The sequence below is a fragment of the Nanorana parkeri genome, unplaced genomic scaffold (genome assembly GCF_000935625.1).
Source record: "Nanorana parkeri isolate BGI_ZX_2015 unplaced genomic scaffold, ASM93562v1 scaffold504, whole genome shotgun sequence".
Classification (NCBI taxonomy): domain Eukaryota; kingdom Metazoa; phylum Chordata; class Amphibia; order Anura; family Dicroglossidae; genus Nanorana; species Nanorana parkeri.
The window spans coordinates 683178-706031 of NW_017306772.1; the positions used below are offsets into that span (position 1 = coordinate 683178).

The window sequence follows — 22854 nt, forward strand, 5'->3', positions numbered from 1 at the left end:
AGAACGGAGTACAGCACTTCCGCCGGCGAGACGTCACACTGGCGAGACGCCACGTTTCCGCACGTAAGGTCAGTCGTAAGTGCGAGTGGTCACAAAACAGGTCGGTAAGCGAGGAATGTCTGTATTTCACTACTAAATAGACCCTCATAAGACAGGTAAATCTAAGGGTGATGGTACAATTAGCGTAAAACTGCAGAAAATTGTATTAAAACATTTTTTTGTAATGTGAGTGGCCAGCTACACAATCTGCACATTAACATTTTCCAATGTATCCTGGCTATACAAAATTATGTGAGGCCTCACATTTAGGATATATGTACAATTGTATCTAAACTCAACCGCCAATTCATTTACAATGTATAGTGCACACATAGGAGTATTTTTACAAGGCAGTGAATGTGACATATAGTAAACATTCACTGTGGGTGTATCTTGCTGGTGCATGCAAAAAATCATTCAAGTGGTTATGCCAGGCAGCTCAGTTCCAGCTCCCAGCAGTGACTACACAGCCTTCTAATCTGTACACACATAGCAGGAGCTCTGGGAAAAGGATCATTTCAGTGCTTCTGCTGAAAACTTTGAGGGTGAATTAGTCTACAGTGTCTGCAGCTACAGAAGTAAGCGAGGGCTTGTTTTAAAGCTCACTTGTTAAGAATATGTAATACTTGGCCACAATAAGCCATGAAAAATGTTACCATTTATTAATAATCTGTGCTCCCCAAAACAACTGGTACGATCATGCATTTTTTCCTTTCTCTAAAGTAACTTTGTCCTACAAAACAGCAAAGCAGTCATAAAAGTGCCCAGAAGCTCACCACCTAGTATGCATAACCAAACCTCGTACTATCCCCTGAGAAATCTGTGTAATTTCATAGAGGTCTTAGTTCTATACCTCTACATGTGGAAGCTAAACACCAGGACCGGGCACCTTCGTCCACCTCTGCAGGCCTACTCTAATCAATTAAAGCACCAACAATGGAACATATATTGTACTGGAAAATTACATTGGCTGGGAGCATGCATTTGTGTTGCATATGTGTATTCTGCCTATGGTGCATCTACATGAAAAGCTCAGTTTCACATCTGGTCTAGGACTCTTTGCATGATAAAGCATGCTTAAAGTGTATTTCCACATTTAGGAATTTTAGAAAATCGTACTATGTTCGTTTTCTTTTTTCATTCACAAATTGTACAATTTCAAAGGGGACAGGAAAGTGGCTGTCTCCGTAAAAGGACTAAGGACACTCTGAACTTCCTCACACTAAGGCCTGGTTCACACCTGGGCGTTTTACAGCGCGTTCCGACGCTCAGTAAAACGCTCAAACACCAAAATCCCATTATTTTCTATGGGCATGGTTCCCACCAGGGCGTATTACAGTGCGTATGAACGCGCTTTAAAACGCCCTTTGCCAGAAAAAGTACAGGAGCGTCTTTGGGCAGTATTTCAGCGCGTTCACGGCCATAGACTTCAACGTGAACGGGCTGAAATGGGTGTTTGCGGGCTTTTGTCATCAAAAGCGCGCCTATATAACGCGCGTTCCGCACATGGCAACAGACCACACACTGGGGACTTCAGACAGTTTTTGGCCGACCAAGATGGAGGAATTTGCAGCATGTGGCCTGATGGATACAGAGGTGTTCATACGCCTGGTGAAGGAAAAGCCATGCATATATGACATGCAGGATGCTTCATATAAGAACCGGCGTACCAGGCACCGTGCATGGGAAGAAATTGGGAAAAATACATGGCCTGATTGCGAGAGTTTTACCAAGCAATTTAAAGAAGCAAAAAGGTAAGACATGCGTGCAGTGTTTTCATGTGACATGCGTGCAGTGTTTTCATGTGACATGCGTGCAGTGTTTTCATGTGACATGCGTGCAGTGTTTTCATGTGACATGCGTGCATGCTATGCTGTGCATTTCAATATTAGAAAAAACAAAGGCTAGATATTAGTTATATTCAAATAAACTTTATTAAGCACAGAACAAGGAGAAAGGTTTTTTTCTTTTTTGTAATCATGATTGGATTGCTTGCATTTGCCATGCCACCTCCCCCTCAGGTGACAAAGTAGGCAGCAAATTGGTCCCGAATGGTGCCTCCATGCATGGTACCACGGCTGCCGCTCCAATGGCTACTCTCCATGCAATGCACCAACGAATCGTAAATAGAAAGCCAGAGATGGCATTTTCTATTTTCAGATTTATTGGTGAGTGCAGAAAGCGCCATTTATTGGACAGTATGCCAAAGGCACACTCCACCACCCTGCGTGCTCGGGTAAGCCTATAGTTGAAGACCCTCTTCTCCAGGCTCAGTCCACGGCTTGAGTAGGGCCTCATAAGATGCTCACCCAGAGCAAATGCCTCGTCTCCTACAAAGACGAAAGGCATAGCAGGATCAGCGGTACCAGGCAGCGTGGCGTTCCCCGGGAGGTTCAGCTCACCGTGACGCAGCATCAGTCCAAAGTCTGAATGGGCGAATACCGCCGAGTCAGAGCTGCTGCCATAGGATCCAACATCTATGTAGCGGAAGCAGTAGTTGGCATCAGCTACTGCAAAAAGGACCACTGAAAAAAAAAATTATAAATTAAAAAACCGACTGCCACTCCTAATCGGTTTGATGACACGGATATGTTTTCGGTCTATCGCTCCCACACAGTTCGGAAAATTGCATGTGTTGATTGCCTTTCATTCAACAGTCAGAAATACGTGAAGCACTAACCAGAGTCCTTAACTGCGCAATTTTCCCTGATGGCTCCTCACAACATGCTACTGCCCCTTTACCAGCCCCATCAATTCCACATCAACATGTCACACCCATGCGCACACACACACACTTCCCAAGCATACCCACACACACCCGTGCACCATCAACACCACCCAGAAACATGGCACCCACGCCCACATTCCCCATATGTTTATCCCTCCACCAGCCTGGCACATAGCACCACCTCCACCAGCCAAATACCAGCTGGCTTTTCCACACGTGGAATGAGGGAGGACATGCAGGTGGAAGAGCCTCACTTTGCGCTCCCAAATTATCGACATTTTTTAAAATGCCTAAAAAAGTTCCGTAGTTCGATGTTTGACTCTAGGCACCTTTTTCATTTTGCATTCCAAATACGGTGTGTTGGACCCGGTTAAGCAGGGAAAAATGCCTTTCCCCTTTGGCTGCTGTTATGGCCTTGTTTTTATTGCACTTTTTGTGTATGCAAATATTTCTATTATAATATTTTATTACTATTTAACTATGAGTTTGTGCATTTGTTTAGTTACAGTTTGAAAAGGGTTTCATTTTTTTAAAGGATTTTTTAATATCAATGCTTGTGGCACACATATGTAGGGGAGTCACACATGCCATATGTCACCCTGCATATCGCAAACACACACAGGGCACAACACGCACCAGCACAACGCATAGGGCACAACACGCACCAGCACAATGCACAGGGCACAACACGCAACAGCACAACACGCAACAGCACAGCGCACAACACGCAACAGCACAACGCACAAGGCACAACACGCACCAGCACAATGCACAGGGCACAACACGCACCAGCACAACACGCACAAGCACAATGCACAGGGCACAACACGCACAAGCACAACACGCACAAGCACAACGCACAACACGCAACAGCACAGCGCACAACGCACAGGGCACAACACGCAACAGCACAACGCACAGAGCATTATACATACAGTCACTGCACAGAGCATTACACAGTCTCATATACAATTACATATAACTCATTCGATGCTTCGGGGTTACAATGTTTGATTGTTTCAGAATTAAACGTAGGAGTGATGTTAGTGAACTTACCGCAAAGTGATGATCAATCTTTCGGCTGGAGGAATGCTGTCTCTCATAAATGTGTCCTAGCGTTCCAAATGGACAGACATCAATCCCAGCAGCTCATCAAAACTGTAACATATAAAAGTTGGGGGTCAATACTAGCAATTAGCAATGAACTGGTGCTATTAAGCAATGAAATGATGCATTAAAGAGCATATGGGCCATGAAATCAGAAAAATATACCAGCTTTGTGTGTTTTACAAACATTTCACTCATATATACATACATGAAATATATACACAACAATAAGCATTGTACATGTACTAACCTATTTATGGACATGAGCGTGTACGAAAATAATTTCTCCTCATGTGCACGAAGGGTTTTGTACATGGCCCAAAACTGCCCTCTTTGTTCTCAGTTCGCAATCACAGGATGGACCCAGAACCTTCGCCTGCTCAGTCTCCTTCTCCTCAAACGTATAAGATGCACTGCTGCAGTTCGTCGTCGTCGTTTGCCCAGCTCCATAACACACTGCACATAACACACTCTCCTCTGTAACAAAGAAACAGGAAAAGGAAATGCGGCGTCTCAGGAAGTCTTTCATTGGACGCCTCTGTAGTCAATCAAGAAACGCGCGTACGTCGCGCATTTTCAAGTGTGAAAAAAACACTAGACAATACGCTCAAAAAATGTCCGGAAAAAAACATGCGTAAAACGCGCACATAGGAAACGCCCAGGTGTGAACCCAGCCTAACATCCACTGCTTCTAGATCTTCAACCCTTTGTTAAAGTGTTCAAATCTAGTTTACAATTGATAACATCTGCCAGCACAGTACAGACAGGGTTAATTAGGGTAAGCTCCCCAGCCCCCTTGCACTCCAGAGGAGAATTCAATTTAGAGGGAACAAGTAATATGTAAGCAGCAATTTCTATTATGTTTTTTTTTTTAGGTTATGCAATGCAATTAGGAACATGCAACAAATTTAAAGTAGGTGTTATTAGGTTGGAAAAGTGGAAATACATTTTAAGAAAATAATAGAAGGCAACTCATGTGCAAGTACCAATTACAGCAAGCATAATGATCACACAATCAACTTGAGGGCCTATTCACACATATAGATTTTCTGCAGATTTTCTATGGTCAGATGGAAAAAGTGCAACAGATTCCGCCATCTACACTGTGGATAGAGGAATCTCCCACTGGGCCAAGCTTCAGTATCTTGCTGGTCGGCCCCGCTGGCTCTCAAAATATCTGAACAATCTAATTGGATGCAGGCATTGTTCAGGTGTTTTGAGAGCCAGCTGGGCCGACTAGCAAGATACTGAAGCTTGGCCCAGTGGGAGATTCCTCTATCCACAGTGTAGATGGCGGAATCTGTTGCACTTTTTCCATCCGACCATAGAAAATCTGCAGAAAATAATGCAATCATGCATGCATTGATTATCATGCATCACGATAATCATCATGATGCATCATGATAATCAATGCAAATAGACATGCCATTATTTTTTGTGCGGCTGGTCTACATTTATGCAATTCAGTTTAGAGTGAAAGCAGAGAAGTAAACCATATAGGCCCATTCAAACCTACAAAAATGCGTATGCACATAGAACAGTGTGAATCCAGTCCTATACTTGCTGACTAATGTGCACTGGTGGGGCATTTAGTAAAAGACCCACCAACACAAAATTCACCAGTATTAGACCCTGCATGTTTCCATACAGAACCTGTCTAATCTGTTTTCAGTTTACAAACTAGTTTTAGATAAATACATTTAAAAACACATCGTATTATTTTTGCAAATGGACCCTCCTAGCAGTACTATAAAGTCCTAATGTGAAAAAAAACAAAAACACAATGATACATTTTTAAACTTTGTCTTTTATTGTTTGAAAATTCTTGTATAAATTTGCTCAAAATATGTGCACTAATACGTCCTTAGTTACACAATACCCTAATTCAATTTTTTGTTTGAGCATTTAAAAAGTAATTTTTGTGTTGATAATGCCTTTAGTTATGACTTTGGAATTTCACCTACTTTTATAATAATCCTCGTAAAAAATTTAAGTATTGAGGTTTAGTGTATAAATAAAATGTTTTCCATTTTTTGCTCCTTACGAGTTAATATTAAGATAACGTCACATAATGACTGCTTGTTTTAAGGTATTCATTAATGGACCATGATGTCAGCCATTTCACATTTTTATTATGACAACATTGCAAAAGCTGTGTGAGCAGATCCTTTTTCAGGCTTCAAGATTATGTCTTCAAATATTTTGGATGTTTCTGAAATCACAGCTTGGAAGTTAGTCGGCCCAAGAGCACCTCCAATTTCATTGCTAGAGCCATATTGCCTTTGATCTTCAGCTTTCCTCCCATGAATGCCATTGTTGGCTTTAGTTTACCTGATAATTAGATTAAATATTCTCGGTGACTGACAAATTACATTTTATTGCCTTTTTAATTTACAATTTCAGAAACAAAACCGATGTACAAAGAAAATAAAATAGTAATAGAACACATATATACAATAATCATGCATCATAGTGTGCATATTTGCTGGAAAATAACTACCTAAACCCGACTGATCTTAGTTCATAAATATCTAAATGTGGTCACTGTATTAGAAATTAAAACAGCAGCTTATCAATGCAAGCGTAGCTAAGATTCCCAGAGGTTGCAGATCTTAGATTTTTTTAGTTAAAGTGATATTAAAGCCTCTTTTTCTTTTAATATATATTTCCTACAAGGAGACCCACCTTTGCTTAAAGCTGTTGCCGTTTTTCTTTAAAAGTTTTTAATTTCCCCCGTTTTCTAGTGGTCCCCCGCAGCAATCTTTCCCTGTATGGGTGCCACCATCGTTCTAATAGAGGCACCCGTGCACGCTCTTGCCTGACACACACAGCCTTGTGGCAGGCCACACCCCTTCTCTCTTTGATTGATGGCAGAGGAGCCTATGGCTCCTCTGCCATCATTATCCTCCCCGAGCAACCTGGAAGCTTGGGGAACGGAGGATTGCTTCGGGACCAGCGATATCCCATAAGGCAAAACCTATCTTTATCGAACATATATATCATGTGTTTAGATTTTTAAAAAGGAGTTAAACATTAACTATATTCTCTAGTTTCACCACAGCTGGAGAGCAATAGTATGGCTACTCCTGGTCTAAAACAATACTATATCAGCATGAACAACCTGCAATACCAACTGTACCTTTTAGTATAAGTTGTCCTTTTAAGACTTCCACCATCCCCAGTACAGCTAACCTGTAGACTACTTCCCTTTATCCCTGATGCAGAAATCTTCACTGTGCTTGGATCTGCACTGGCAGGCATCAGAAAGCATCCCCACCAAGTCCCCTTTGTCCTCAGCATGCATGCCACAGCCCCACTTTCTCATTTGCAGACCCATACTTATTGTAAACCTCCAGCAGTGCTGTAGCATGAGTCTTCCCATAGTAACAAATGGACCTGCATCATACATGCTTAGGCTATAGAGGACAAAGCAGGGACCCCTTCTGAAGCAAGCTTGTGCAGCTACAGACAGGGCCACACAATGAAGATCACTGTATCAAGGAGGAAGGGATTTTTCTGCAGGTGGGCTGAACTCAGGGGGTGGAGACATGCCTAAAAAGACAACTTGCACAGTTGTGCTTTAAGTCTAATATCACATGCTCAGCCCTTTTTATACTCTTGACAGGCTATGGGAAAACGTTTTTGTCAGTATAGCTAGCAAGGAGATAATTGTTTTGAAGTTACTAGATATGGGTTACGCCAAATATAAAACCATCAATACTTGATTAAATCCTATTAAAAACACATAAAAGAAGGAACTCTAAAAATGTGCCCAACAAAAATATTATATACATTTAAATTGACTTCAGTTTCTAGAAGAAATGGATAGGAAAGGTTACTATTTTAAATGTACTCACTTGTTACAATACTGTTTTTTGCTCATCTGCGTTGGGATACATTTGCCCCCAGATTAAACATAGAATTCTTTCTCTGGAAAAATACAGTATATCCAAATGGAGGAGTTTCCAAGAATTTATAACTATTCTTGGCTTTTGCAGGCTGAACTAGAATATGTGTGTGTGTGTGTATAATCTGTCAAGCAAAACAAAGGGGCTTCCTCCTGACAAACCTGCACCCAATTTTATCTTCTGCCCCATGTGCTCCAAGATGGAGACTCTGATAATTTAGAGTTAGGACCGCACTATATAGAGGTGCCTTGGAGCGGCTGTGCGGCTTTCACATTTTCTGCAGAAGACGTGTATCCAAACCTCTGTTATTAACCTTAGCGTGAGACAAGTTTTTTTTTACATGCTAGCTTGTGAGTGTGCCAGGAAAACTTTTTGATGTGTGTATAATCTCTCTATATCTAAAATAAACTATCCATCTTTAAAGTAGGTGTTATTTAAACTTGTATTTGTGGCTGTCAGATACCACGGGTGGAACCCAATGAACAATTTGGGGTCTATTTACAACCAATTCATTTGCTCTTGGGATCTTTCTGAACATTTGTTCTGTACGAATAGACGCAAAAAAGGAATGCTCTTAGATAGATTTTCTTTACAGGTCGAATGCATGTAATGCAATAATGCGATTTGGCCACTAGATGGAGGAGAGGAGCACTGAAAATACTTTTTTTCTCTGCTGCTTAGCTCCATCTAGTAGCCAAAATGCAGTATTACATACATTTTACCTGAAAAACAAATATATGCAAGAACATCCATTTTTGCATCTATTCACACAGGCCACATGTTCAGAAAGATTGTAAGGTGAATAGTTCTACGAAATGGTTATAAACAGTGTGATGTTGGGCCTTATCTGCAAAAACTTGGGAAAAGGAAATGTGTTTTGCCAGGAATAAACAAGTGCTTGAATCCATCTATTCTCTAACTTACATTTCGACAAACTGTAAGCTACAGGCAATGCCCTTTCCCTAACCTCAGTTTTACACAAAGGGTTCAGAATGTGTGTCATTAATTGTCATTTGTACCAACCTGTAAACATTTTCACAAAGTCATCACTGTCCAAACTCATCACTACATCAGCTTTTACAGATGGTTCCCCTTTTCCAACTGAACCCTTGTCAGTTTTCAGGTCCAAATACCAAGTGCCTTGTTCTGCACCTGAAATTAAAGTAGGTCACAAAATATAAAAATAGCAAACTTAGTGGTGTTCCCTAGAAAATTCTCCCACGTCACTTCTGCAAGAACAGAAGTTGAAAAAAGCTTAATTTTCAGATTTTGGGGTATCTTGGATATGAAATGTAGCAAAAAAAAAAGATAGAGTTGACCCCCAGCAACTGGAAAGAAAACATGTTACTCCAACTATTCTTTAATGATCAAAGCTAAAATTTATTGCAAAATAACTGTTAACTTTACAGTAAACTTCCAGTTATCCGACACTCATGGGGATTGGTAGGTGCCAGATAACTGTAGTTTCTGGTTGCTTGTTAGTTAATAGTAACTCTCAAGCAACCATCCCCCTGTGGCACCCGCTTCACCTGCCAGACAGCTTCCACAGCCAACAGGTGAATATAAGCAGCCGGGAGCAATAGCCAGACTGCAATTGGCTACTGAAGCCCTGCCCACTGAGCAAAGGAGCAGACCTGAGAGAAAGTTCTCTGGTCCGCTCCTCTGCTCAGTGGGCGGGTGCAATAGCCACCCTGCTAATGAAATCTGAAATAGCCAATAGCAGGCTGGCTATTGAAACCCCGCGCACCCAGCAGAGGAGCGGCCCTGAGGGAGAAAGTTATCTCTCAGGTCTGCTCCTCTGCTTGGTGGCCAGGGTTTCAATTGCCAGCCTGCTATTGACCATTTAAAATAGTAATAGCAGGCTGGCAAATTAAACCACACCTTCTGAGCAGACCTGAGAGAGAGAAATTTCTCTCTCAGGTCTGCTCAGTGGGTGGGCACAATAGCCAGCCTGCTTTTGTCTATTTGAATTTGTTTACATTCTGCTGCCGAATGTGGAATCTAGCCGCCGGCCGACAGCAAAATGTAAACAAAGAATTTTGTTAGCAATCAAACGGATTTAGTTACTAATGAAATTGTTTAGTGTGCTGTGCACCAAGCAACCAGCAATTTATGTGCATTAAGCCACCTGCAAAAAATAAATAAAAAAGACTTGATTATTTTTTGCCGGTTGCCTGAATGCCGGATAATGGGGAGTTAGCTGTATTTCATTTTGGATACAGCAGAATAGGGTTAGAGCCTCTGTGTCTTTATTGGGAGGAAATCTTTCCTACAGGGTCACAGAGAAAAAACAAATTTTAGTAGAATGAGGAAGGGTTAAAACTTCCAACAATGTCTTTTAATTAAGAAATTATTTTCAATTCAATCCTCTACAGCAAGTTTCCATCCTAACTAAAAAGGTATATATAGGCATTTCATAATAAATAGAGTGGCTACCAATCACTTTGTTGGTATTTTCACCTTGTGCCCTGGGTGTTCGCTGGCATGAATTTCTATTGGCACATTCCCAAATTTCACTTAATTTAATTTTCCCTAATTCCTTGCCGAAGTTCATTCACCCAGGTTTCACTTTCTGCAGATCTCGCAGTATGACCTTCTTTTACAGGTACACATTGAAACCAAATATAAAGGAACAGCTCTCTATTAGCAATATATTTGACCAGTAAACTCCTTACCTGAAAGTATGAATTGATAGATGCCTTGAACGGACTTTACAGCATCTTCATTGACTGATTTGCCAATGGCTTTAAATGTATCCTCTACTAGACTTTGGGCTTTTGATGTGGTTCCTTTCCCACCTTCAAAGGAATCGGATAGATCAATATGATAAAATGAAGAGACAATGTCATTATTTGTCTTTATGGAAACTGTAAAATGGAAATTGTATTATTTCTATTATCAAGATCCACAAACCAAAAGGGGGCACTGAGAAAACCAAGCAAAGTGTTCCTAAAATATCTTCTACTGTAAAACAAGACAAAGATCAAAAAAACTTTAACCAGTTGACATCCGCGGTGTTAAACCCCCTTCCCATGAAAAAGGGGTTCAGGTGGTGCCGCGAACGAGCACATATAGGCGATCGGCGGGCTATGGACCCGCTGATCGCCTATATGTGAAACACCCGGTAACGGGTGTGTTTAATCGTCGGGTCTTTTCTGCCCGTGCGTGCCCGCTAGGGGGCGCACGCGAGCAGAAAAAAATTGCCGTCTGGAGACGGCAACCCGCAGGTGTAGCAGTGCCGGCCGTCCGTTTTTTTACTACGGGCGGACGGCAAGAGGTTAAAGAGCTCTGGATCTGTAATGAAAACCTGTCCTTTGGCATCAAGCCTTTAAAGAATAACTTTTAATTTAACAAAGCTGTCCTCCTACTCCACTAGAATACAACACCGGCTGCAGACTTGAAATGCAAATTTCATTGTGCTGAAGGCTGTGGTTTGCCAAGGGGTACATCAGGGTATACATCCATTCCAGCAGATTTCAGACACAACGGGTCATCTCCTGAGTGTCTCCACAGCCTCCAGAGATTGCCAATTATTCTGTGTGTGTAGTGTCAGTGCATCTATAGAAAAGGGAAGATAAAGCTTAAAAGATAAAGAAAATAGCTTGCCATTTGGGTAGGCCATAACATTCAGCACAGGGTAAAAAATTGTATCTGGGATCTGTCACAGCCACTATATTTTTTTTACAAGGTAAATGAGAAATAGTGGGCTGGGGCCACTAAAGTAAATTATAAAGTATGGATGCACCGATATTTCAGCCACTGAAACATATCGGCCAAAATTGCACTTTTTGGCAAAATGGCGAAAGTGCAATTTTTTGGCCAAAATAGCGGTGCATCCATTCTTTCTCTACTCCTCCTGGGCACTGCTCTGTGTCCCAGCGGGCAGAAAAGAAACTGTCACAGGCGGCCGAGCGGTGCGGGGGAGGAGAGCGTACAGGAGGCGCTCAGCCTCTTGTAATAGATCAGGAGAGTGGTGCGGGGCTTGAGACAGCCGTCACTGGAGGCCGGCTGGCAGTGCAGGGGAGGAGTCAGCTGTCAGATCGAGATCTTCTCCCCGCATCGCTCGCTCAGCCTTCTGTGACAGCAAGTCAGGATGGAGAGCAGGTGCAAACACTGAGCAATCGCTGAGTGTTCGTAAATAATTGAGGACAGAGTATATTTACGGTATCCTCAATTATGAATGAATGGGAAGTGATTTACATCACCTCCTGTTCATTCATGATTGTGGTTATAGGAAACATACTATGTTCTCAAGTTATGAATGAACAAGAAGACTCAGTATAGAGGATTCCTGTTCATCTATAACAGGGGCTGCAGAAAAAGAGATAGAGGACTCACCTCTATCTCTAAAATAAAAACAACATTTAACAATAAATAAAATATACCAAATTAAAAAATTCTAAAAAAAAAAAATATAATATTTAAATTTTTTTGAAAAAGTTAGAAAAAAAACAAACTTTCGGTTCTGGCCTGACAATTTTTCCATTTCGGTTTTTAAATTTTAATTTCAGTGCACCTCTATTATAAAACAAAACAATTATTGTAGTGTAAGTGAAATTTGGGCAATATTGTATTTTGTTGCAGAAGTAAAGCAGCCACCCCCCCCCCAATGACTGATCTTTAAATTACTGGCCCAAAGCTATTTCTACAATTGGGCAGAGATAGCAGCATTGGCTGCAGAGTTACTGCATGATTTCCCGGACTCTTCTTTTATTAGATAGATATATTGTGTAATTGAACTAATTTTTTTTTTTAAAAGGTCATCTGTTAACAGATTCAAAATAACCTTTCAGAAGATATTAACTTACCCAGTTCCTCCAATTTACTGGTGACAACATCTGGGTTTTCATCTAAGAAAAAGTCAGGAAGCAAAGGATGCCCTAAGAGAAAAATAACAAAACATTATAATCTATCTATATTCCCAATGTTGAGGTGCATTATGCAGCACGCTAACACATGTTGTATTAGGGCAGCCCATTTTTTTTTTTTTTAAATACAGGCACCAAAAAGGCGAATGTATTTTTGTTTGTAATGCAATTCACCACCACGCATAGTAGTGCATTAGCAAGTAGTGCTGCAAAGTCTGTCATTTAGATTGAACGGCATAACAGAAGATCAACGCGCAACACATGCATTTGCTGATGTCGTTTCAATTGGTGCTACTCAGAAAATATTCCAAAGCTGTTCAGGTTGGCCATCTTTTTCATCTTTCATCAAAACTCAGAGTAGAAATGCATAAATAATGATAAATCATCCCCACTGGTAATCTGCACAATCAAACTAAATATAAAAATCGACAAAGATTGAATTTGCAAAAGTGTAATAACACCGCATGTCAGATCTGAAATGTTTTCAGCTATAAAATTAAAAATGGTTGGTACAGCCATGGCTGAAGGGCTGTAAGCTTGCAGGCTATTATACACCTGTAAGCATTTTAACAACAGACAGGCTTTAAAACAATCGCAATACACCAACTTTGAGCCGAGAAAAATAAAAAGTTACTCCAACAGAATTAGGTTTGTGAACTGAACCCTAATTCTGTTGGAGCACTTCAGAGACACAAAACTGAAAAAAAGTCTGTTTCTCGGTTTCTTCATCAGAAAAAGGGAAAAGAACTTCCAGTGGGGGTGTTTTTGCCAGTGAACAGGTAAGTTGCACAAAAAAACCCCCACTGTCCAGTCATTCTACAGCAATTCCAATTGTCCCCTCTGTATAATAGGACACGTTGCACAAAAACACCCCCACTGCAGGCAAGTAAGTTGTTTTTTCTTTTCTGATGAACTGGTAAAAGACTAATTTCAAAATACCTTTATTTGAAATACAGTCTAACTTCCCTCACTGATCTCCCCCATTAAGTTGAATGGGCTGCTCTAATGCAAAGCATATTAGCACAGAACATAACATGCAGCAGGAGGACAAAGTCTAAATAGTCACTTTGCCAAACTTTTCAAGATCTAAAGTCTGGTGAATCATGAACTTGGCAGACCAACTCATAAGCAATCCTCAAAACCTGGTATAAAGCCTTTCTGCCTATAGTGGTCATTTTGCCATTAGGCCAAGTAGATGGAAACTAAAATAGCCACTTATATTGGTCACAGTTTTTATAACAAACAGTTTAACATTACTACCTGGAGACACTGCGTAGACATCAAAATCCTTTATTCCTTCAGTCTTCAGTAGCTCCTCATCAATTACAAAGTTTCCAGTGTAGCTCTTGGGCTTTGTGAAGATGGAGTATGCAGCATCAGCCATTATGTCAGCAGTTCTGCACTGCTTTTCCACCCCGGATCCTCCCAGCAGATCCATAGCAGCTGTATGTATAGCTATAAACATGAGAGAAACACATGTGAGAACATGCTTAAAGTAACATTAAAGTCAAAGATATTTTTCCCTCCCCCCAATGTTAAGTAAAGCACTTAAATGGATGTCTCTTAATCCGATCTTCCTCTTCTTTCGTGTCATTTTCAGCCTTCCCTCCAGCGCTGACTCCTCTATCCTTGCTGGCACTTCTTGTCCCAAGGGGTCTGCATGCGTGTGCACGCGTCCATAGACTTACCTTGTGTCTCTGGTCTCCCGGCCGAAAATCTGTACTGCACATGCGCCCTTCCCAAGATGCTTTGCTGCCGCCTGAGAATTTTCAGGGTTTTGGACGGGAGCGCACGGGAAGACACAGGTAAGTTTAAACCACTTTTAAAGCGTTTTATTTTTTTTTTACACTTTTTGCATATATCTACTGCTTGCTAGCAGTAGATATATGCAAAAACACCGGAGGGTTTAATAACCCTTTAGCGGACAGTCTACAGTCTACTATACAATCCGACTGTACAATCTGCTTTAGATCTACCAACTATGTAGTGTAAAGGCTTGTACGATTGCATACAATTTGAATGCATTGTTTAAAAGCACAACTCCAGGCATTTAAACTGCATTTCACCATCTGTCTCCTCCCACCACTAAAGTATTTTTATTTAAAACCCCCTATACATACCTTTTTTCTGCAGCCTTCTAGCCGTAACATCGTGGCAGCTTTCTTTTTTCCCTCTAAGGGTGGCAGGCATTCTTCTGGGAACGAAAGCTGCTCAGATCTTGAGCACTAAAAGCCAAGCCTGGGTAACAATATGCTCCCCCGGGGGTGGGGGGCAAACAACTGGCTGATGCCTCTCCATAGTGTAGGGTACAACAAGAGTTATATTTTGCAACTGAATGCTTAACATTTAACTTTTATGGCTGCCAAAAGACATGGAACACTCTGTAATCATTAATACATACATTAACCCAGCATCAGTCTCTTGCAGCCCCTGTACAGAAGGGCTTGACTGTAAGTGGAAGAAGCAGCACAAATAATCATTCAGTTCATGTTTTAACAAAATGCAGTATGCTGATAGAAAGCAGAGTGACAGTGATGAGCTCATCACTATTACTTCCAGTTAGCTTTCCAGTCAGAGGTTGGGGCACATCCATGACTGCCTGGGCTCAGAGGAAGTGGATTGCATGATGCTGGCTTTCAGACTGAGGATATCTAGTGGGGGAAAAGAAGTACTGCATGGGACATCTCTCTTTTGAAAGTTATTAACAGCAGCAAAAGTTGTTTTATCTTTAAATAGGATATTCATGTTATCTTGATATTTTTGGCTGGAGGTTTGCTTTAACAATATGTTAAACTTTTTCTAAAAAAAAGTATGGGTGCAATTATTGCCGACAGGCATCTAAGACTACTACTTGCCTGGCTATCCCTGGCTTGATGCACTTTGTGTTCATTTAGTTTTATTTCATTTAGTTTACTGACAGAAAACAAAGAAGCAAATTAAAAACACAGAGTCAAGTCTTAACTCCTGATCTGCATATTACCTCAAAGTATTGAGACCATCAAATTAGCATGACAACCAGGCAACCAATATTGGCAACCTCAGCAAAGGCAGCCACATAATCTTTTAACAGATGTTTATTTTTATAATCCCAGATTGTTTTCAAATTAATCCTTGCAGTGTGGCTTACACCGCACTGCAATGATAAACAGCTCATTTTGGTCTAGGGATGAAAATAAAGAAAAAAAAAAAAACTCACCTGGTGCTTGGTCCCGTCTGGCTGCTAGACCGGTCCCTGCAGCCTCTTCTCCCCGGGCTCCAGCAGTCTAAGGACTGATGATATCATCACGGCTAATGTAGGTCCATTAGACGTGAGGATGTCAAGGGACATATCACACCCGGAGCAAAGGGGGAGAGAGGAAAGTGGTCACTGTCGTAGGACTGATGATTAGATGAGTATCTTCTTAATTTTTGCCCCTAGACCACAAGGAGTACTTAACACTTTATTAAACAACATTTTGACATGCACAAAATAAATGTTGATATGTAACTTCCTTTTCATATACATTTGAAATTACAGGCACCTGAAGGCAAAGCAAGTACCACCTTTGATTCTTGCATTTAATAACAATATACAGCAGTGCTGTAAGTTCTGCAACACTTTGCAGGAAACCAGAAGTCAGCAACTGCTGAAAGGCGATGCACGATGCTGCTATGGAATACTGCACATTATTGTTTAATATCTCTGTTAATGAAAAGAGGCCTTTGTTTATTACTGGTAACAGCAGACTAATTGCAAAAGGTTATTCCTTATTTGAAAACATTCATTATTTTTTAGTTCCAAGTAGGAAAAATCAATATGTTAGATAGAGATATTTATAAAACAGTTATGGAAGGGTGTATTATAGGAGGTGAGCACAATGTGCATCAGTACAGTGGCAAGCAGTGCCACGTGAAGTGGGGTGTGCACGAATGGAGTGCCAGCAGGGGCAGGAGGACTGGGGTCAGATGTGGAGGTAACAGCAAATGGAGGTGTGCAGGCATGGTGTGAGTTTTTAAGTGCGGGTTTGGTGTGCAGATGCAGGGTGAGACAGATGGGAGTCAGTTGCAGTGGTGAGAGTGATGCAGGGTGTTAGGTATGCTGATGAGCAAAGTGCCGTGAAGATAAACAATGCCAGGGCCCCAGGTACAACATCAGCACATACTGCCCCCCATATAGGCAATAGCAGGATGGGTAGATGGCTCCAATGGCAGCACACAGTGTCTGCAGGTGTCCGGCAGCTCCATGCTCTGGCCTGTTCACCTCAGTTTTTGGTATTCAAGGGCAGCTGACATGTATCTGGTAAGTGGTGGTGAAGGCCGCAGTGTGATCGCATTTCCTCCTTACACCCTCGAAAATCCTTATTTGCTCCCCTCATCAGCTCTGACCAAGTGTGGCCTCCGCTTACTGCAAGCATATTGACTGCATTTGTCTTTCGCACAAGCGCATGACTGTGATGTAATGTGCTCATGCATAGTATTGTCTGCGACACCACATTTGCAGAGCCTGCAAACACACGCATACATTATGGAGTGCCTCTATTGCCTGGATTAATATCAACAAATAGTTGTTTGGGACTGCACATGTGTGGGTAAAGACATCGATGGCTGCAATTTGCTGTTGCCACCCATGCCACCATTGTTACAGAACCCTCATTGACATGATGTTGAAGTCCACACAAAATATTTAGCTATACCACCTGTACTACATCACATCCTCATTTATTATTTCAACTTGCACAGCTCTATTTCAACCTAGAACTAGTGGAAAAATTAACACACCTTTACTTCCTGTATACTTCTTCACAACTATAGATGTACACAAATACATGCATGCTCTTATTTGACTACTAATTTGAATAAACATATTGGAGCTGTGCAACTCTGAACTGTTTACTTATATGATTTCGATTGTTTGAGTCAATCCTTATTGCGCTACACCCAACTAACCTAATACAAGACAATTATGTAGAATAGCAGTAAATGAAAGAGATCACTCACCTGTTCTAGGCCACAAAGCGTTGACGGCAATTTCTCCTCTTAATTCCTCAGCCATCCCCAAAACACACATAGACATCCCATACTTTGCAATGGTATATGCTAAAAAAAAACAAAATAAAACCCCAACATTATCTTGCCTTGACTCAGCTACTCTCCTATAGAGATCTACTAAATCTATACAGAAGAGTACGTATACCATCATACCAATAGCCAAATGTAATAAGGATTAACGTTAAAGCTAAGATTTAGCTGCAGTGTTTATTATGCACTTACTGTTCTCAAACTTCAGTGCTGCCCAACAACAGGCTGCATTTTAGTTTTTTGATGGCTAGCTTAAAGCCACACTAAACTCAGGAGTTAAAAAAAAATAACACTGCATTCCAACACCTTAGCTATTAACAAAAATGTAGCTTACTTGTGTATCACTTGGCTGTAGATTCTCAAATCATCTCTGAATTTGTGCTGACACTGTCCTTCCTTCTGGAGGGTGGATACTTTTGCTCCCCATGGTCCCTGTGTGTGATGTAAAGTAGTCAGCGCTCCAAGCTCCCTCCTGTGATGGACTACAATCTCACGTTTACTAATTTGTATTGACATTGTAGTCCATCACCAGAGCAAGCTTGGAGTGGTGACTACTTTGCAACACACACAGGGACCATGGGGAACAAAAGTAGCCACCCTCCAGAAGGAAGGACAGTGTCAGCACCAATTCAGAGATGATTTGAGGATCTACAGCCGAGTCACACACAAATAAGATACATTTTTGGTGATAGTCAAGGTACCTGAATTTATTTTTAAGATTTAAATTCTGAGATTAGCATCACTTTAACAACTCTTAACACTGTAAATGCTTAGTACTGAAAATACAACAGAAAAGAAACAGCACAGTAAATCCATAAACAAACTCTAGCACTTACCACAGTGATTCTTAAACCAAATTGGATTCAAGTTGAGTGGAGGACTGAGGTTTAGAATGTGTGCCACTTTACTTCTTTTTAAGTATGGGATGCATAATTTTGACCTGAAAAGAAACTACACCTCAGGATTTAAATGCAAAGGATAGGGCAGTAGATATGTGTAACCATATTTAATGAAATAAAGAAAAACAAAACTGGTCTCTATGGGCAACACAAAAAGCTTATCAGTTTGATAAATAAGGCTTTTCATGATAAATACTCAGAACAGGTCAAAAAAAAAAAACCCACTAAATTTAGTGCAAAAATGTTTAACGTAAAATAAGACTTTCACATACACTGATGTGTGAAATAATAAAAACTACATACTACACGTGTATACACACACACACGTATCCCCCAACACCAAACATACATACATAGCTGTGTCACCAAGCTTGGTCACATAGGATAGGTCTCAGATCTGTGACTGCTATTAAAAATGCATTTATGGAGTCTTCTATTCCTGTAAATATTAGGTCAGAATTTTTTGCATGGCTTAATTATCCTTGGATAAAACCATTAGGTAGGAGTGCAGTGAAACACTAACTCACAAAACTACTTGCATTAAGATCAGAGGCAATGACACACATAAAATTCATGGTAATCCACTAGATAATAAATGGCATAGTATATATTGTACTAATTAATCTTTACAGTAAATATCTACAATTATCTGCAAATGTGGCTTTTTTTTTATTACCAATACCTGCAAATACAAGGACTACAGTCTCCAGTTGCTGTAGGTAAAGCCAGGAGATGATGCATGAATCTATGAGTGAATGAGTGCCGTCTTCTGATACTGTTGGCTCTGATTATTATCACACAAAGTATTTGGATGCCATGGAATTTTAAAATTGCGATGGTATTACAGGTGAATGGGCATTAATCAATCCTCACAGAAAGAATGACAAAAGGTCACAGGACACAGCTGAGGGGAGTTGATATATGGGTGATTACATTAAATTGCTCAGGGTATAAAGGAGCAATCTGTCAATGGAATCTGTGGATGATGGTATAGTCAATGTGAGAGTAATGTTACAACTGAATGAGTAGTATGGGGTGATGTTGTAGTCCCATCGGTCTTCGGGCCCCAGTCCCATTCTTATACTGTCCCTGATCCAGCCAAATATCAACTATGTAGTCTCATCAGCACTGTACAGTCACTTGTTAAAATCTTTCCAGCTAGATCCACGCATGCACCTTGAACAATAACTTATTTATATGAAGAGTTAGTCTAGAATGCAGGCCAATACTGCAGAGTTCTCCATAAGTACACCATGGGGCCAAGAGCAGAGCCAATGATGCAATGTGCAGAAGACGGTGGAGCAGAGTAAGAACTAAGACATATCAGGAGGTGGAGAAAGTCACTTAAAAAAAAAACAACTAATTGTAGCATCAGAGAATATTGTCAGGGCAAAGCAACTATATAAAATGTAAAAGAAAATTAAAACACACACACACACACAAAATGAAAAAACAAACAAAAAGGTCAGTGATTCTTATAAGTGTTCTAGAAAGAGTTTGCTTTTAATGTGCCGTCTTGAAGTACATAGTTTCATGAAGTGAATTCCAGCCTTAAGTTTACATTTGTAGAAGTTTCCTTCAGGTACTGAAATAGCTTATTCTGGTTTAACAGTGTGCATCAGAAGCTGCAGCAAGTCAGATATAACTTGTACCATTACCTTTCTGCCCAGCATTATTGTCCCTTGTCTGCCCCTTTTATTCATTTGATTTCAGTTCTTTCAATCACATGTAGGCATTGCCTGCCTAGGAATGCCCTCTCCTCCAGACTGATATCCAACCATCAAAGCATTTTGATATTTATATTATTTCTCCCAAGAGCAAGCCCACTGCTTGCATCAGGGCTGAGGGCTCTTAAGGGGAGTGCTGAGGCAGAGTGCTGTGAGGATTCCAGTAAGCCATGTACAACACCTTGCTGACCCCTGCTATTAGCCATGAATTGCATATGGAAGCACACAGACACAGTGATGACACCTTGGGGTCTAAAATAATGTAATAAAAATGGAAAGGTTTTATCCAAAAATATTACCATATTCATGAGAGGGGAAAGAAGGAAACAAGGAAGGAAAAATATAAGATTAAACCTGAACTTTACATTTTCCTCTAAATACCTGAAATCTGTGCAACAGGGGAACTCGGAAGGATGATTCATTTTGTGTTTAATAATGTGAAATTATTAATAATTTGTTTTTCATGCAGATACAGGTGAACTGACAGGAAATGAATATCACTAGGTCATGGGCAGCTAATTTTCTTTCTCCGATGCAAGGCTATCAATCATTGGCACCATTTGGGATTTTCTAAAAAAATAAACATTAACCGTTAAGAGATCTCCTCGTAATTTTCTTTTTAAGTTAAAATACATTAAAGAAACTATATATTAAAAACAAAATAAAAAGGAAGATACAGAAAGTGTTTAGAAAAGCACACAGGCGAGAAAACTAGCTTGTGTACGACACAAGAAAAAAGTCTAAGGTCAACTGAAATCATTACTGACCAAATGTCAAAATTAAATTGCGTCATATGACATCAGCCAGTATTTCCAGTCATTCTACAGCAGTTCCAATTGTCCCCTCTGTATAATAGGACACGTTGAACTGGGTGCCAATTTCAACTTCTTAGATGAGAGTGTAGCAAACTCTGATCAAGCTCAGGCTACCCAACTCATGTTAACACCAGATATTATATTAAGTCACTGTTTTATTCATGAACAATTATATATTTATGCCTAAAAGATGAAGGCAACAGATGCAAATACAGGAAGATATCATTGCAAAGGAGAGCTGGACTATGAATTGTTCTAAATAGCTAAAAGAGTAAAGTAAAACACACAGACTGGGGATTGCGCTTATCAGCTTCAAACTTGGATATTGACATAGTCCTTTATTCACAAACTGTACATTTGCGATCTTATATAAAAACACTTAGAATGGCAAATTGTGGCTAGTCAGTGCTGTGAAAAATCTACCTTTTGCTATGAATTTCTCCTGACATGCAACTGCACCTAGGAACACCTGTCCTGTTGCCTTATACCTGTGAATCTAGAGTGTTAGATCATCAAAACGCATATATTGACCATGGATGCCTCCGATGACTGTTATTCGCCGTTTGAAATAAGATATGGTGATAAAGTCACTACTGTACTGCTCACTGTTCTCTTTGCTGGAGAGCAAGCTGTACCTGCAGTGCAGGAATCTCCTTGCTTCTGCTTCATTCAGTCTATGAATCTGTGATTTTATCTTTCCTGCTGCATTTTGAAATATTCTCCCTCCAGTCATCAGATGAACAGTTTTCAGGGGAGCAGTGCCAACATAAAAAAGCAAAGCTCTGTCTCTAACAAGATGGCTGCCTCCACACAGAGTCATGGTACATAACAAGCTAGATGTAGGAATTGTAGCACCACACCAATTAAAAACAGTCCGGATACAACTTTATTCCACTAGGGTCAGGGCACAATTGAGTAGAATAGGTAACGTGTTTCAGGGGTCCAAAAACACAGGGCTAAAGTAAAATACAAAGGAACATTGTGAATACAGATAAAAAACACAATAAGATAAAAGCTTACTTAGTACATCAAAAGTGTGGAGCAATAATAAAACATAGATTCAGTACCTAGTATTGTGTATATACTATTCATAATGAATATATGTAAAACCATAAAAGCATTATTCCTAAATTGATATAAAAAGAAGCAATACATTTCTAAAAATAACAATGCTAAAAAGGTTAAAAGGTTTGAATCGTGTTTTTTTATATATTGACAATGTTCCTTTGTTTTTTTACTTTAGCACTGATGAAGGGGTGTTTTTGGACCCCCGAAATGCATTAGATATTCTACTTGATTGTCCCCGACCGTAGTGGCAGAAAATTGTAACTGGACTGTTTTAAATGGTGTGGCACGTCAATTCCTACATCTACTGTGTTCACTGTTAAGCCAAACATACTGTGGAGACCCTTAGGCCAGTGATAGCTGCCTATCCAATAGCCACAATATGCATATTTCACATAACCTGACCACTATTGGTTGATAAAAACTGAATGATCAAACAGGTCTAGTGCTTTCTTTCCACTTCCAAATAATCGCATGGTACAGAGCAAGGCATGGCAAGTCATTAATGGTGAAAAGACCAGCTGCAGGGAGCCTACAAGCAATGCTGGTGCATGTGGGATATCATTCTATCATTTACTCTTTGATCTATAGTCTGAGTAAATTGCTCACATCAATAGAAAGCTAGCTCCTTTGACCGTTC

The 22854-nt window shown here is 40.4% G+C and overlaps 1 protein-coding gene across 1 annotated transcript in view; it reads right to left on the reverse strand.

Annotated features, from left to right (window-relative positions):
• Nucleotides 1-6027: 6027 nt before the first annotated feature.
• Nucleotides 6028-22854, reverse strand: part of HSDL2 (hydroxysteroid dehydrogenase like 2) — a 35204-nt gene continuing 18377 nt past the window's right edge. The window contains exons 6-12 of the mRNA XM_018561148.1: nt 18545-18648; nt 17628-17726; nt 13911-14105; nt 12591-12662; nt 10458-10580; nt 8806-8934; nt 6028-6205 (exon numbers count right to left, since the gene is read on the reverse strand). Coding sequence (XP_018416650.1) covers nt 6093-6205; nt 8806-8934; nt 10458-10580; nt 12591-12662; nt 13911-14105; nt 17628-17726; nt 18545-18648 — 835 coding nt within the window. The 3' untranslated portion in view covers nt 6028-6092. The remainder of the gene's footprint in view (nt 6206-8805; nt 8935-10457; nt 10581-12590; nt 12663-13910; nt 14106-17627; nt 17727-18544; nt 18649-22854) is intronic.